The following is a 16,710-nucleotide window of genomic DNA, read 5'->3' on the forward strand; positions in this document are numbered from 1 at the left end:
GATAGCGACTGGAGATAAACAAGTTTTCACATAGGTAAATATTTGATTAAAACTGAAAGACAGGTAAAGTTAGTTTCCTTGTTTGTCACACACCGGTGGTCCTTACGAACTGCCGAAGGTTTCAAATCTCAGCTCTGAACTTTAAGAAATGGACGCTTTACTTTCCCTGGCCAAGAAGAGGCAAAATATACTTCATTTAAAGGTTAGAATACTCCGGGTTCTGTCAATAGTTACCACCAATGAAAGAGTAACAGCGAGGTCCAGGATACATTTAAATATTTCGATTCTGTCAAAAGTTAGCAGCAATATGCCATTAAAGTGAGTCGGCGTGAGGCACAGCACCCCCCACCGCCCACAGTACTGCTGGAGCCACACCCCCTCTCCATGGGCAGGAGAGAGAGAGAGAGAGAGAGAGAGAGAGAGAGAGAGAGAGAGAGAGAGAGAGAGAGAGGAGAGAGAGAGATGAGAGAGAGAGAGAGAGAGAGAGAGAGAGAGAGAGAGAGAGAGAGAGAGAGAGAGAGAGAGAAGAGAGAGAGAGAGAGAGAGAGAATATCGCTCACTTCACATGAATCGTTGTCTCCCTTACACACACACACACACACACACACACACACACACACACATCATAGCATATATGTAATTTTTCGTGAATATTTTCATTGTGTGTAGAAGTAGGAAGGGAGAGAAGGAGAGTATAGGAGGAGGAGGAGGAGGAGGAGGAGGAGGAGGAGGAGGAGGAGGAGAAGGAGGAGGAGGAGGAGGAGGAGAAAAATGACAAACATTTCTTCTGCAAAAAAAGAAAAGAAAAGAAAAAAAGAAGAAAGAAAAGGAATAAAGGAAGGAAATAAAGAAACCAAGAAGAGAGAAGTGCGCGCCCCCTCCATATTTAATACTGCCCCCATTGCCCCCCGTGTCCCTCCTTCTCCATCTCCTTCTCCTCTCCCTCCCCCTTATCACTATTTACACAGTGATATCTCTCCTCCTCCTCTAAGTTTCTTTTTATCCCCATTTATCTCCCTGTTTGGCATTTTCTCTATTATTTGTTATTTTTCGTTTGCGTCTTCACTCCTTATCTTATCTTCTTCCTCCCAATTCTTCTTCTATCACTCATTACCTTGTTGCTCTTCTTGTCTTACTCTTCTCCATACATCAACACTACCTCCTCCATACATTAACACCACCACCACCACCTCCTCCTCCTCCTCTTCCCCTTCCGCCTTCACTACCTCCTCCTCTTTCTCCACGTATCTCCAGCTATACAGAAATACCTATCCTTCTTCAAACACACACACACACACACACACACACACACACAATGCTATAGTTTGACCAATCTTTCCGTGTCACCTCTCGTTGTATTGCTGGCCACAACAAACAGTGAGCGCCCTTGTATGAATAATGCATCTGTTTTGACACTCAGAGTGACAGACGTCTTAACTATTACTATGTGTGTCTGTTTGTGTGTGGTAGTGGTGGTGGTGATGGTGGTGGTGTGTGTGTGGTGTGAGAGAGAGAGAGAGAGAGAGAGAGAGAGAGGAGAGAGAGAGAGAGAGAAGGAGAGAGAGAGAGAGAGAGAGAGAGAGGAGAGAGAGAGACGAGAGAGAGAGAGAGAGAGAGAGAGAGAGAGAGAGAGAGAGAGAGAGAGAGAGAGAGAGAGAGAGAGAGAGAGAGAGAGAGAGTGTGTAATAAAGGATGGAAAATATGGAGGGGGGAGGAGGAAGAGAAAGCGGATTCATGAAAGCTCTTAATATTTCTCACATCATATTTACTTGATTGTGCTTCCTGTGTGTGGTCCCTGCATGGGCTGTGCTGGGGACCTCACACTTCTGAGTCTGTTCAAAGATGGACCAAGAACATTTCTGTCTTGGAAGATCTTTCTTTTTTCAGACTGACCAAGACATCTCGATTTGTACCCTGTTCAAGGACAATTATTAAGAGTTGACCTGATCAAATACTGGAAAAATATTTCATAGACTCTCAGCTATTAATGTGGCATATATCTTTCATCTGGCTCTAGTAGTTGTTAATATCATCTGCCCAGTTCCAAGTGACCGTAAACCAATGGAAGTTACTTATTTTTTAATTGGTTTTCATAATGTTCCAGTCATTGTTCAGCAAAGATTATAGATTATTAATAGAAGCACCTACAAGAAACTAGTCATTTCTGTGGTCCACTCGAACAATCCTTATGAAAGAACAAAGCGTTTCAAAATATGAGGCCATTGTGTGAGTGGTGGTGCAGTGCAGTGTAAAGGTGTGTGTGTGTGTGTGTGTGTGTGTGTGTGTGTGTGTGTGTGTGTGTGTGTGTGTGTGTGTGTGTGTGTGTGTCATTCACCTACACACACACACACACACACACCTTTACACTGCACTGCACCACCACTCACACAATGGCCTCATATTTTTAAATATTTTGTTCTTTCATAAGGATTGTTTGAAAGACCACAGAAATAACTAGTTTCTCATATGTGTGTGTGTGTGTGTGTGTGTGTGTGTGTGTGTGTGTGTGTGTGTGTGCGCGCAAGTAAAAGTTATAATATGTTTGGATAGGTAACGTGTCGGTGTTTTAGTGGACTGGCAAATGCTGGCAGTAAAATAGTAGTCTGGTTGTTTGATGCTTCACCATTTCTTTTCTACTAATTGGTTCCATCCCAACCATCACTAATAATACAGAACACACACACACACACACACACACACACACACACACACACACACACACACACACACACAGTCAATGATGAACTTTTATTTTAATTTTGACTTTACAATTTTTTTCATTGAATGTAAAACAAAATTACTCAATTTAACTAGACATTTTGCACTAGAACAAGCATTATAAAAAAAACTATCATGTTGTCTAGAGCCTAGGGAGAGAGAGAGAGAGAGAGAGAGAGAGAGAGAGAGAGAGAGAGAGAGAGAGAGAGAGAGAGAGAGAGAGAGAGAGAGAGAGAGAGAGAGAGAGAGAGAGAGAGAGAGAGAGAGAGAGAGAGAGAGAGAGAGAGAGAGAGAGAGAGAGAGAGAGAAACACATGCACTACAACACTACATACTTTAATTATACAGTATTACATAAATAAAACATGCAGCAAGAATACTTATACAACAATCTTTCAGAGCTACATTAGTTTGTCTTGATCCATACAAGGTTTCTGGACACAAGCCAGTCACTTAACCACACTACAATCTCTCCCAACACTCCACCCACCTCACAAAACACGCTAAATATCTGATACCGTCATGTCAGAGGAGATGCTGATGGAGTTGGTGGCTGTGACGTTTGATTTGCGTGCCAGGTTGACCCTTGGCAGGCCCCCCTGACCCTCCGACCTGCCCTGGATGGCCACACCTATTCCCGCACCCAACAGAGCTGCCAGTATCAGCATCCCAAAAGCCAGGCCTGCCATGTCACCTGCAAGGAACAACACACTCATCACAAAAATACTCCTGCAGCTTTACTTATTCCCTGCATGCAAAGGAGACTGATGGAAAGTGATGAGAAAAAAAAAAATAGCTGTTTCTTGCATGTTATGGAGACTAGCAGAAGATGAGAAACTATAAAAATAGTTTAATTGCAATTCCCTGACAAATTTTGAGTGGGAGATTGACTAGGGGATAAAGAAAACTAAAAAAGACAACTGTTAACCACAAAAAGTTTAATATAAGGCTGGCTAATTGATGAAATATATAGAACAATGGCAAATTCTTGAAAACTCAGATAACTTCCATTATGAACCCAACATAAGAAGCTGAAATGGTGGAGACTGCAGCAAAGAGACTCACCGGAGCTGTAGCCCTTGTCTGTGGTGACGACATATGAGTTGTCCTTGTTCCTGGTCACTTCCTTGATTGACTGGGCTGGCAGGATGACATACACTGGCTGGAAGGCAAAGCAAAGGAACATTACATCTCATTCTGCACAACCTGGGTACTGTTTTCATCACACACTTGTACTGCTGAGATAACTAGTTTTCTATCTAGGAATCCGGTTATTCACATGACTTGAGGTCTTTGATAAACAACTCTTTTTCTCTATACGAATAATTTTCTTTACCCACTTTCAGTTCTAAGATAACCTTTTAATTTTCTTTGATGTAATGGTTACTTTCCTTATAGATCTTTACTTCGAAGACCTCATTTTCTACAATCTCCATATACCTTCAGCTTTAACATAACTTCCCTATTGCTTACACTCTCTTCACACAGATCCATCTCTTGGGTAACTTTCACACAGCATCTCACAACAAAACTGACATGACAACAGTTTTTTTCAAGGATACTGTACAAGACCATGAAGACAATTCCTAATCTTCTACAGTCTGGGAATATTTTTGGGGGTTTACAATAACCTTTCTACTGCACTGTCTCTTGGGTAATTTTCTTGCCCAACATCTGACAAGAAAAGTGACATGGTAACAATTTTTCCAGGATACTGTACATGATAGAGACAACCTCATTTTCTGGAGTCTGGGAATAATCTTTCTATACCATCAGTTTTAAGATAACTTTTCTACTACAAGCATTTTCTTCATACAACAATCTTGGGTAACAATTTTCTCCTGGTTACTGCACAGCCATCTCTTGTTATCCACAGGGGTCAGGTAACAGACACACCCATGGATAAGGAAGATCAGTGAAAATATAATGACCCCTCTTAAGAACATCCCTGAGCCCCAAAAGCCTTGTTTAAGTGAAGAAAACTGCATGTACATGATTACAAACATTCTCTTTATCAATTAACTAAAAAAAAATAAAGAAAAAAGCAATGAACACAGGTAGGCTGCTGGTTGGCAGCAATTCATGTCAAACTGTGGAAACTGAAACCATGCCTATTGAGGGATGACTGTACAAGGATATGGCTGAACACACACATCACCTCACCTCCACTGATGCTATGATTCCATCCAGGTGGACAACGATCATCAGCTTGGAGCTATCCACGGCTGAAATAATGAGTTGGGCAGCTGTGTCCAGGTCACTCTCCTCCTTTGCCCCTGGCGAGTCCCCAACAATAGCGGGCAGCGGCAGGATGGTGAAGAGGATGAAGGTCTTGCCGTCCCTCACATCAAGCTGGTTGGGGAATAAAGACTATGGTGAGGGAAAAAGTGTGAAGTGGGAAGGAAAGCTTTACTTATTTACCACTGCAATAAAAGTATAACAAAATAATGAGATAATGAAAGTAGTAGGAAGTTTTAGAAGTATCTCTGTGGTGAGGGGAAAAGTGTGAGGTGGGAAGGGAAGTGCTATTCATTTGCCGCACCACAAAAAAATGTAACAAAGAGATAAGCAAGCTATTAGGAGCTATTAAGTTTTAGAAATGCATTGATACTTCCCTCTTGAACCAGGCAGGGATCTTTACAGTTTCCTAGTGAGGATGAATAAGTGAAGGTACTGTTAACTCTTGCTTAAGTAATGATAACTGCATTTCTTGCTTGTAAACACAAGGAGTAAGAGATTAAGCTTAAAACTTTCATCAATGTGCATAATCTAGAAAATGTAGTATATGATACATTATCTTGCAAGAAAATAACAGCTGAATGCATGCACACACACACACACACACACACACACACACACACATCCATGAGAAAACTCCCTGTATTCACTTCAGCTAATCAACTAATAGCACTTTGCTGCCAGCATGACACAGCAGAGTGTGGAGCAACAGGAAATGTTTAGTGTGTACCATCTCTCTGTTTATCCTGAGGGGTGAGATGACGGCCACCTCGGACATGGCCATCTGTGCCGCGTGAAGGAGGTTGTCTTCCAGCCCCTTCACCTGCTTCAGGCTGTCTGGAGGAAGCTCCAGCAGGAAGTGTCTCATCTGAGGGGAGGTAGAGATGGTTACTTATCTAGCAGATGAAAATGACATTACATATCTTAAATGTAATCTTTTTTTAAACATCTCATTTTACCTGTGTGCTTTAACCCTTTCACTGTGTTTTGCCACATCTTTTCTTAATCATAAATAATTCATACACATTTCTGTTTTAGTCACCTCTAAACATTTTGCTGGCTACACAATGGAAAATTTATTCTCTTAATACTTTTTTTTCTGCCCTGTAGATGGCTGTAGTCTTTGTGCAATGTTCCTCCTGTTGCCAATTGTTGTAGTGAAAGGGTTAAGTATCAATTTTGTTGCTGATTTCAAAATCCATAACCGTGAAAATGTTAATTCTATGAACAAATTATCTTTGAGGATTCTGAAAAATATTTGGAGAGTGATTTCCCAGCTGAGCTTTCAGATGGTAAGCACAAATAATTTCTCCACAGTAATGAGAGATCACATAGCAAGTCTCATCTGCAGTAAGGAGGGGTGGGGACAGAGAGAGAAGGCCAGAGCACCACCTGCCTTGGCATTGTCTGGGTAGCAGGGGGAGATGTCGATGGACTGGGTGTGGGGCGGCTGTGTCTGGTAGTCAAAGATGTTGTTGATGAGGTGAGGCTTCCCTGCAATCTGTGGAAGAGGAAGACATTACACTCTGCAATATCACCAGTAACCCTTAGTGAGAAATTGTTATAAATATCTTATAAAAACTTCACAGATAATCTGTAATGTGGAACTGTGTATAAAGATTTCATAGCTGGTAATGCTGAGCAGTTATGGTTGACCTCTTTATTATGACCAAGAAAAATTCACAAGCACGTACACACAAACCTAACATGACACTCACAATGTTGAGGTATCGCTCCAGCCTCATGGGGACTTTATCCAGCTCAACTTTATCCCCCGGCTTCAGATCACCCGGCGTCACCCAGACCTCCGGCGCGACAAACTTCTGTGCCGCTCTGGGTTGATCCTCCATGAAGATAGGCTCATCAATCACCAGGGGCTGACAACAACAGTAAGTCACCAATCACTAAGTTTAATAATATTTTGTAATACTGCTGTGACATTTACTTTAAATCACAGCATTGCAAATTATAAGATGAGACTAACTTGATTTGCTTTACTTCATACATAACATTACTAATTACTGCTTAAGACTGATGTGACAGTTACTCCACTTCACAGCATTGCAGGTTCATAAACAGCTGTGTGGATGGAAGAATTACACAAGTGCTACGTTGCTCACACATGAAGCAGGAAGTGTTAAGTGTCAGGACTCACCGAGGCGTAGTACTCAACGTAATTCTCATGGAGTAAAAAGCCTATGAGATCCTTCTGGCCAACCCACACATTGGCCTCCACTCCCCTCATCATGTGCTGGGAAACAATAAACAAGACACATTAATATAAAAGGGTGATGATTTAACACTGGACAACCTTGAATGCACAGTCGCTGTAACAATGTAGCATGGATACACAGCAGAATCCTGTGTGAAAGTGAAAGTTGAAGGCAAAGAGACTGTTTAGAGAGTCCTGTCCTTCCTTTGCATCTCTTTTACTGCTACACAATTTTTCCTACAATCATTTACAGTTTTTGGACACTCAAATTAGTATAGTTCTTTACTTAGACTAAAATTACAAAAATATTCTATCTTTTTTCTGAGTCTTCAAATTAGTATAGTTTTTTACTTAGACTAAAATTACAAAAATATTCTATCTTTTTTCTGAGTCTATGCAATTATTTCTAAAGTATTCTGAATGTTAGAATATGACTACAGCAGATATGTATATAAGGACGCTGGCCAGGGCAACAAAAGAGAGGAAAAAGAGTGATTATCCAAAATGGGAGGATAAATGTGTTGAAATCATGAGTGTGGTGAAAGCAAGGAAGTGGAAGTGGAATGTGACTCACTATGCCATTGTACTGCCACGGGCCATCCAAGTCCTCAAACATCCAGGGGGGCAGCAGGGAGACAGTGCCGTTGTTGCTGACCACCACATCCCCGGCAGAGGTGATGTTCTCAATGGGCTGGATGAAGCACGTGCCCAGGTGTCGGTACATGTAGTAAGTCAGGCCTGTGGGGTGGTAGGCAGTGTCAGGTGAGGTGCAGAGTTTGTGAAGTGTTCTTCACCACAAATGGGTTAGTCACTGAATGTAAAGCATGTGAAAGAAAATCTAGCATATCACACGAAAAGAAGTTACATAGATACAAGTAAAGAAAAAAAAAAAAATAAATAAATAAAAAAAATAAATAGAAAAATAAAAAAAAAAGCTTGTTTTTAAATGTGGTTTAACAAGAGAAGAAAGTCAAAATCAGGATGCCAAGAAGCAAGGTGCAACAACATACTGTAACAGTCTCACCAGACACAACAGCTGAGTCACCCATGACTCACTCAGGTCTTGGTGATCACTGATGACCTCACTCGTAACATGTCAAATGAGCACAAACCACGAATGTCCTGTCACTGCATTACAACACACATTACATTAACAAACCCTGAAAATCACACAAGACAATGAATTATCTATGGCAGTATAACCACAGCACATCACACCTTGGTTAAACTCCTGGACTTCCTTCGTCTCAAGCTCGTAACGATATTCCTGCCCCAAGATGTACCAAGGCACATAGTCAAGTGTCACAATCTTGGATTCCCAATCATAGTAACCCTGCATGGAAAAGAATGGGAAGGGAGAAGGTTAGTGTGAGAAGTGACTGCCTTTGAAGGGAATTTTGTAGGATATTATATTTGCTTTCCTTGGTTCTGTGAGTTTATAAGAGAGTTTATTCATTTACTTGTAGGATGCAGGATGTGAATTACCCTCACAAAACCCATGACCCAGTATCTATATTCGTCCAATTATTGCTTTAGTTGATGTAAACTCCTTGCATTTATCACATTTCATCCTTTTTTAGTGTGTGTGTGTGTGTGTGTGTGTGTGTGTGTGTGTGTGTGTGTGTGTGTGTGTGTGTGTGTGTGTGTGTGTGTGTGTGTGTGTGTGTGTGTGTGTGTGTGTGTGTGTGTGTGTGTGTGTGTGTTTGTGTGTGTGTTTGTGTGTGTGTGTGTGTTTGAAGCCACCATCTAACAATTTTCTAGTCTTAATAAGTCTTTCATGCCAGTGTTCTGCATCCTTCTTATTGTCTTTTTCCATGAAGTATATTGTGAAAAAAGGGAGGAAAGACAACAGCAAGGGAGAACAAGAAGTAGTGAAAGGCTCTGACATCATGGGTGAAGGCGGTTGTGAACTCGAAGTCCCCAGTCTGGCCGTCTCCTACTGGCAGGCTGAGGGTGATGGGAATGACTGTCTCTGAGCTGTAGGAGAAGAAGCGAGGGTTCTTTGGAGGGTCCTCCTGGCTCTTGCGCCGCTTGCAGTATACGTCTGCTGGAGGCTGCCGGGAGGAGTGACTGGTCAGGGGACACCAGTAAATATAAAAGTTCCATGTACTGCAAGAATTAGCTCTTAAATGCTGAAAATGTATATATTAAACAAGCTTCCACCACAGAGAGGTTCCTGATTTCAGGAGCCCATAAGGGAATTTGAGAATAAGAAATATGAATGCATCAGCAAGTTCTATATCAATATAGCATAATCTTTTCAGTATTGACATGCTTTTTCTCATACCAAACAGCATTACCATATTAATTGTAACTACCAAACCTGAATGCATGAGAACTGCAAATGGTGCAGGCCATGGGGGGTGCACTGTATTTTAATCAGAAAGTCACAGAAAAGCTTGGTAATCACTGCTGTGCCAGACATTTACTACACCAAATCATTGGCCTCACCTCCAAGCTATCAATATCAGGCCGAATGTTGCTGTAAAACTCATAAAAGTCGTATCGCTGCTTGACAGCGCGAGTGAAGTACGGCTCCAGCTTGTCCGTGGAGACGACCTCAATGGCGAGCGGCACCTGGTCCTTGTTACCGTCCACCTTCCAGTTTGGCACTGCAACCGTCAAGAGTAACAGTGATCATTCCAGAGACATTATGGAAAAGAATGCATGACAGGTAAATCTGTTATGTATTTGGGAGAGAAACATATGAAGAAGTGAAAAGAACATTAGATTTCCTTTAGAATAAAAGAGAAAAGAAGAGAAACAAATGCAAAATAAGTGAAATAGACACTACTGTAGGGGGGAGGCTGATATAAAGACTGCCTCTTCCATCACAACAGAAGCCAGAGTATGAATCAGCAAGCTAGAAGACCATGGACTGAGAGAGTTTCCAGCCTCTCCTAACTGCATCTGCCACAAGTGTCACCTGTGATCTAACACAATACTAATTCTGTATTGTCTTACATGGTAACAGACAGTCAGTAACCCTTTGTTGCTAGTGACAGTGCGATGACAGACAATTTTCTCTAAGCAAGGCATCAAAATGTTCAGACTTGATGCTCACCACTTAAATGGCAGTGGCAAGTTTGAACATCTTATCCTAAGCTTGCACATTACTAAGCTTGAGGAGGAACCATTCAGGAAGGATTGATTAGCTTGATACTTTCATCTTACAATATCATTCCACAACGTACATGACCAGTAGTACGAGATGAGTGCCATGCTGCCCTCGCTCTGCATGCAGATCTCAAACAGGTCACACAGCATGCCCCGGCACTGTATGTTGCCGCGGTACTCGTAGCTCAGTGACAGTGGCCACCGTAGGATGCCATTGATGCCGTAGTACCCAGTCTGGCCGTTTACCGGGCCGAGGCCAAAGATGTCCTTCATCTCCTTCTGCATTGCCCTCACAGACTCAGCTCTACAGTTCTTCTCTGCAAGCGACAGGTGTGGTGAAAAACCCTTCCGTCAACCATCAGTGAAAACATATACAGTATAGGTTATTAACATTATGTAAATGCCAAATATTATACAAAGCCATTTTATTTAAAGTTTATACAATCTTTGTTGTCTGCTCAGCTTCCACTAGACTGCTACACTAACTGGAAAAAAGACAGGATGACAGCATACATGGGAAGGAACCACATGACAGCCACTCAGATCCTTTGAAAAAACTACATAAATACAACTATATAAACACACACACACACACACACACACACACACGCACACACACACATTGAGGAAAACACAACCATTACCATACTCTTTCCTGTACAAAAACCTCAAACCTCACAACCAAGCTTCCAACTCTGCCACAGATACAATCAAGAAGAGTGCATCCATTCAAAACCAGATCAGGTCAGGTCACAAAGCCTCCACACACTCACTTGGATCACAGTTCCCCTGTCCCTCATCCTCGCAGGAAGTGTCGGTGGTGATAATGAGTGACTCATTGTTCACCAGGTTGTAGTGAATGATCTCTTGCTTGTCGTGTGGCCGAGTCAGGATGATGCCTTCACCTGATGAAGGACACACACAAAAAACCCACATCAAAAAACAAAACAGATAAGTGAAAAATAATAATAAATAAAAATAAAAAAATAAAAGTACAAGTAAAAAAATATAAGTAAAAATAAACAAAAAAAAAAAATAAAATGAGTAAATAAATAAATTGATAAGTAAATAAAAAAAAACAAAATTTAGTACCATATTCTGAAACACTTCTGCAAATCAACTCTACAACTTCAAAAAGGCTCTGTTTAATTGAAGTGACATGGAGTTTTAAGGGAGTTTTCATGATTCTGGTGATAGATTAACGAGATTTCTATATTATAAACAGGAAAAACACTCTTGAGAACCTGGTCAATCATCTTTGTGGTCTTGGAGAATAGTCATGGTAAGAGAGCATAGCATTTTTTAATATTGGCCTTAATTTAGTGTACCTGGTTTGGTCTGCAACTCATCTCTCTCTCTCTCTCTCTCTCTCTCTCTCTCTCTCTCTCTCTCTCTCTCTCTCTCTCTCTCTCTTACTTAGCTCGTAGCGCAGGACTCCCTTGTTGAGTATCCTGTCGAAGGCCTCTGCTCCGTACATCACCTTCAGCTTCCCCTCCTCCTGGTGTGTCAGCTCAAGGTTTGTGATGAAGGAGCTGGGCAAGGGCGGCATGAGCTCTGGAGAGGGCAAGAAGTGGATCAGTGGAAGGTGGTGAGTGGAGGGTAAAGTGGAAGTTAAGTTCTTTAATTATTATATTTTAGTTTTCACGTTCCTTTTAGCTCATCTATTTTTTTATTCCTATATTAACCCTTTGAGTGTCTATTTGGTACAGCTTTCCTTAATTACTAATCACTCTGAGACATCTTTACTTGTTCTACAGCCACCTCTGATGTTTAAACTGCGTAATAATTGCAACACCTATTCTTTTTAATCCCCTACTTTCTTGTAAATGCCTATAAAGATTTCATGCATTATTTCTGGTACTGTTATTTGTTTCGTACTGCAGTGGAAGGATTAACTGTGTCTAACCTTGCAGCTCCCTAATGTCAAGCATGTACAAGTCAGTGAGAGGCGGTGGTGATAGTGGAGGGTGAAGTGAGTGCTGTTTTTTATTGTTTTAACCTTTACCTTCCTCTTGGCTTGTCTGTTCTTTAATCCTATGTGAACTGTGTCTAACCTTGCAGCTCCCTAATATCAAGCATGTATAAGTCAGTGAGAGGTGGTGGTGAGAGTGGATGGTGAAGTGAGAGGTGGTGGTGAGAGTGGATGGTGAAGTGAGAGGTGTTTATTATATTTTAGCTTTCATCTTCCTTTTGGTATGTCTATCTTTTCATTCCTATCTAAAACTGTCTTATCTTACAGCTCCGTATTAGCTCTGCATTGACGTGTGAGTCAGAGGAAGGTGATGAGAGTGCAGGGTGAGATGGAAGTACTTTAATCATTATGTTTTTGCTTCTACCTTCCTCTGAGCGTGTCTAATATTAAAGCTCCCTATTGACAGCAACCACAACCTGAGAGCCGAGTATATTTGCCATCTACCATCACTTTATGAGAACTTTTTTCCAGTTATCTTCCCGCAAACCTTCCTAGTGACTCCTTACAACCAAGTTTCTTCCTGTCATCCATTACAGTCATCTCTTAACGCTTTCACTGCTGGATAACTATTTCACTATATCCATCTGAAGGTATTTAGGCACTGAATTATATACTGGTGTCTCTTAAATAATTCAGTGGCCTCGAAAAGATATAATTAATTCTCTACTCCCTTTTTTTCTTTATTATTATTTACTGTTCAGTGCAGAGGAAGACCACAGACCACAGAAAAGGTTAAAAGCTCCTTACTATGTACTAACGGCATCATTAAAAATTCACTAGCTTAATCTATTGCTTGACAAACTTCTCCACTTATGTTTCTCTTGTCCTTCATCGTGTACTTACTGCTTTCCTCCGCAGCATTCTGGGGCGTGCACAACGGGACATCTCTGGATTTTCGCTCTAGTCGCCTCATCGCTGCCTCCCGCTCCTCTGCTGTCAGTCTCGGTTCCCGCCCCGTCGCCCCACACCTCGAGGCCATCACCACCACCACCGCCGCCCACACCGCGAAGTTACGGCGCTGCGAGGTGAAGAATATCATGGTCCTTCATTATTTAAGATACCCGTCATCGTTGTGTTGGTTTTATGTAGTTTTTATAGCAATTTACGGTCATTTCACAGGATTTTTTTTCAACTAAACCTGCTCAGAAGTTTGAAATTGCTCTTACTTCTTCAAATCGTTGGCAGACTGACACATGATCAGTATATTCGTTATTTCTTTCACTGTATTATTTTTGTGTGGTTATAAATGCAATCTAAGTTCAATTTCACACAATTCTTTCATGTAAAAAACCTACATGATAAAAAAAATAAATGTATGAGATTCCTCGCGTTACCATAAATCCTTGACAAATTGAAATAATCAGCTCAATCGTTATTTTTTTCGGTGTATTGGTTTTGCGGGATTGAAAAGTAAAGTTGAATTAATTTAACACGATTCTTTCATATATATATAAAAAAAAAAAAACCCTACATGATAAAACTATGAAATTCCTTGCGTTTCTATAAATCCTTTGCAGACTGACACAAACGAACCAGTACATTCGTTATATATTTCACTGTAATAGTTTTGCTTGGATGACACAGAAAAAGAAAGTAAAATCAATATCACCCAAATGTTTAATAAAAAAAAAAATAAATAAATAAATAAAAAAGATCTACATGATAAGCATGAAATTCCCAAACTTCTACAAATCTCACGTAAACTGTAACGAGGCCGGTGTTCTCAAAAATCTCCGCGTGTTATTTCGACTCTTACAACAGACTGCTACAAAATATTGGAGCTCTGAAGGGTGTTTTCACGATTACAATAATAATTTTAGGTCTCCAGGGGAAATAACGGTTTTCCAAGGATGCTTCATGATTCTAGTGATATTTAGACATGGATTCTGCATCACCAAAGGGAAAAAGAAATGATGAGAATCCGACTAATCCCTCTGCGGCTTTTGAAACGATGAGAGAACGAATTTAAGGCCAGTACTCAGAAACGCTCCCATCTCTCACCATGACTATTTTCTAAGGACACAGACATGATTAGTGAGTTCGTACAGACTGTTCCTCCTTTCAATAATGTAGAAATCTTATTAATCTGTCACTAGAACCGTAAAAGCACCCTTAAAAAACACGTTTATCTTCAACCAGACCATTTTGAAAATAGCGGAGGTGCGGCGCAGAAGCGATTCAGAATATGGTCCTAAGTTGGGTGCCAATATAATACAAGATCGTTGAAGCATCCTCACCATGGCAGACGTCCTTTGTAATGTGGGGAAGTAAACAGTACAGGCTCGGGAAGAAGTTTGGCAGCATGCACTTAGCTACCACCACCGCCACCACCACAACCTCGCCACAGCACACAGCGTCCGAAGGTGAAATGCCCAGAATCTGCGCTCTTCGCCTCACGCCCCGCCTCTCGCCCCCTCCCTCCCTCCCACCCCCCCAAGCGCCACACAATACCCGGTGCCCCATTAGTGGTGATAAAAGAGGCGATGACGGCGACATTGCGTAAAGGTGAGAAAATTGTTACTTATAAAATTACTCTGTTATCGGATGAAAATAACGATTAACACACACACACACACACACACACACACACACACACACAATCACTGCAATACGATAACGGAAGAGAAAAATATGAACCACTAATGTCATGAACGCTGTTGAGAGAGAGAGAGAGAGAGAGAGAGAGAGAGAGAGAGAGAGAGAGAGAGAGAGAGAGAGAGAGAGAGAGAGAGAGAGAGAGAGAGAGAGAGAGAGAGAGAGAGAGAGAGAGAGAAACAACCCAAAACAATTCAAGTGAAGTTTGCATCTCTCTCTCTCTCTCTCTCTCTCTCTCTCTCTCTCTCTCTCTCTCTCTCTCTCTCTCTCTCTCTCTCAGCTACTGCGGGAAGAAAGAAAGGAAAAAAGAAAAGAAAAGAAAAGAAAAGGAAAGAAAAGCTAATCCTCATAAGACAATCCAATCCCTTTAACGGAGAATCGAATACCTTTAAGAAAGAATTAAATCCCCTAAAGAAGAATCAAACCCTTTTAATTATGTCCAGCCGGGAGCAAAGTCCGCCTGGCGCTACACAATGGGCAGACCACAACGACAAGTCATCCTTATCCTGTAAATAGAATGGCACCAGTACTCCCATCCTTGCCACGGCTGCCTCGACAACACCCCGGTCACGTGGCTGCTTTACTTGCCTTTGCATCTTAGCACACTGACCGGGGAGGTTACGGACAATATGAAGAGTTTTGAATATTTGCACGAGTGGAAGACTGGGTGAAGTTTGCAGCAGTGAATGTTTGAAATTTGCATGAGTGAGAAATTTGATTGATTGGAAATTTACTGCACGAGTGAAATACTGACTGATTCACTGAAATTTACACGAAAGGGACTGATTGACTGAGTGATAGATTAAAAATTTACCGAAGTGGAAGACTGATTGATAGATTGGCTGAAAATTTGCAAGAATTAAGCACGACTGAAATTTTTGCGCCAAGACGACGAAGTCATAAGGCGCAGACGAATGGAAGGTCAAGGTGTTTATAGATACAATTATCTATAGAAAACTTTCAATGCGTTATCTTCCATTAAGGATGAAAGCAGTTGACTAATTTGTTGACTGTTGACTGAAGTGATCTAATGAGCAATTAAGTACATATATAAATAACTACTACCCTAAGTTATTTTTCAGCCTAAGTTTAAAGGGAAGAATCACTAGCATCTTGGCCATTGCTGAATATACAGTAATTCTAATACAAACACCAATGGATACTTAACATACAATATACAACATGGGCAATCCGCAGTAACCTAACACAGTTTTCTACACAAGTTTAAAGAAAGAACTACTAATGGATACTTAAAATACGTGCATACAATACATAAATAATTCACAATTGCCACAAATAGTTTTTCTGCATGTTAAAAAATAATTAGCAATATCTTGGTCAGCCTTGTTTATACAGTAGTGATGATATAAACACCAGTGAATGCTTAACAAACATACAATATACAAGAGCAATCGGGAAACATGATCCTAGAAATAATGCAAACAACACTACACTGACGCATTTCATTATCGTGTCCATGGCCTCTGAAAAAAAAAAAAAAGCTACACAGCCCCATGTATCATTGCATTACCATAGCGTTGTACATGTTGCTTTCGTAATGTATTCCCACCCGCATTGCTCACCTGTCCTGATGCGCAGATGTGACTAATTAAGGTCGTGTTTACCTGTTCAGGATGACAATTGTTGCGTGGTACGTACATGATACCTTTTCTTTTTTTTTTTTTTTTTTGTTTCCCCGCAATGGCGCAGTTTTGTGATAAGAAGTCAGTTACACATAATTGTATTCCGTCACTTTACTGAGATCACCAAGCGTCCCACGCGTTAATAGTCGATAATAACAAGAGTAATGAATTCAATACCTAGCAAATAATAGTGACATGCTGTTGATAAAACCTTTC

At 41.0% G+C, this 16,710-nt stretch overlaps 1 protein-coding gene across 1 annotated transcript; it reads right to left on the reverse strand.

The window, feature by feature from the left end:
• Window positions 1–2,734: 2,734 nt before the first annotated feature.
• LOC135091116 (uncharacterized) lies at window positions 2,735–14,634 on the reverse strand. The gene is made up of 16 exons (XM_063988475.1): window positions 14,494–14,634; window positions 13,100–13,274; window positions 11,701–11,838; window positions 11,058–11,189; window positions 10,362–10,601; window positions 9,619–9,779; window positions 9,054–9,221; window positions 8,386–8,500; window positions 7,742–7,905; window positions 7,111–7,206; window positions 6,674–6,832; window positions 6,352–6,456; window positions 5,686–5,823; window positions 4,881–5,069; window positions 3,783–3,879; window positions 2,735–3,411 (listed from the first exon to the last, which is right to left on the reverse strand). Exons 1-16 carry the CDS (start codon window positions 14,494–14,496, stop codon window positions 3,221–3,223), a joined length of 2,271 nt encoding a protein of 756 aa, XP_063844545.1. The 5' UTR covers window positions 14,497–14,634; the 3' UTR covers window positions 2,735–3,220.
• Between the last annotated feature and the right edge of the window lie 2,076 nt (window positions 14,635–16,710).

The sequence above is a fragment of the Scylla paramamosain genome, chromosome 36 (genome assembly GCF_035594125.1).
Source record: "Scylla paramamosain isolate STU-SP2022 chromosome 36, ASM3559412v1, whole genome shotgun sequence".
Classification (NCBI taxonomy): Eukaryota; Metazoa; Arthropoda; class Malacostraca; order Decapoda; family Portunidae; genus Scylla; species Scylla paramamosain.

What these genes read in the sequence shown, in the direction of transcription:
- LOC135091116 (XM_063988475.1), bottom strand. An exon ending in AGTCCTGCGCTACGAGCTAA is followed by an intron (nt 11,190 to 11,700) that starts GTAAGAGAGAGA and finishes GTCCTTCATCAG; the next exon opens with GTGAAGGCATCATCCTGACT. An exon ending in GAATCATAGCATCAGTGGAG is followed by an intron (nt 3,880 to 4,880) that starts GTGAGGTGATGT and finishes TTTGCCTTCCAG; the next exon opens with CCAGTGTATGTCATCCTGCC.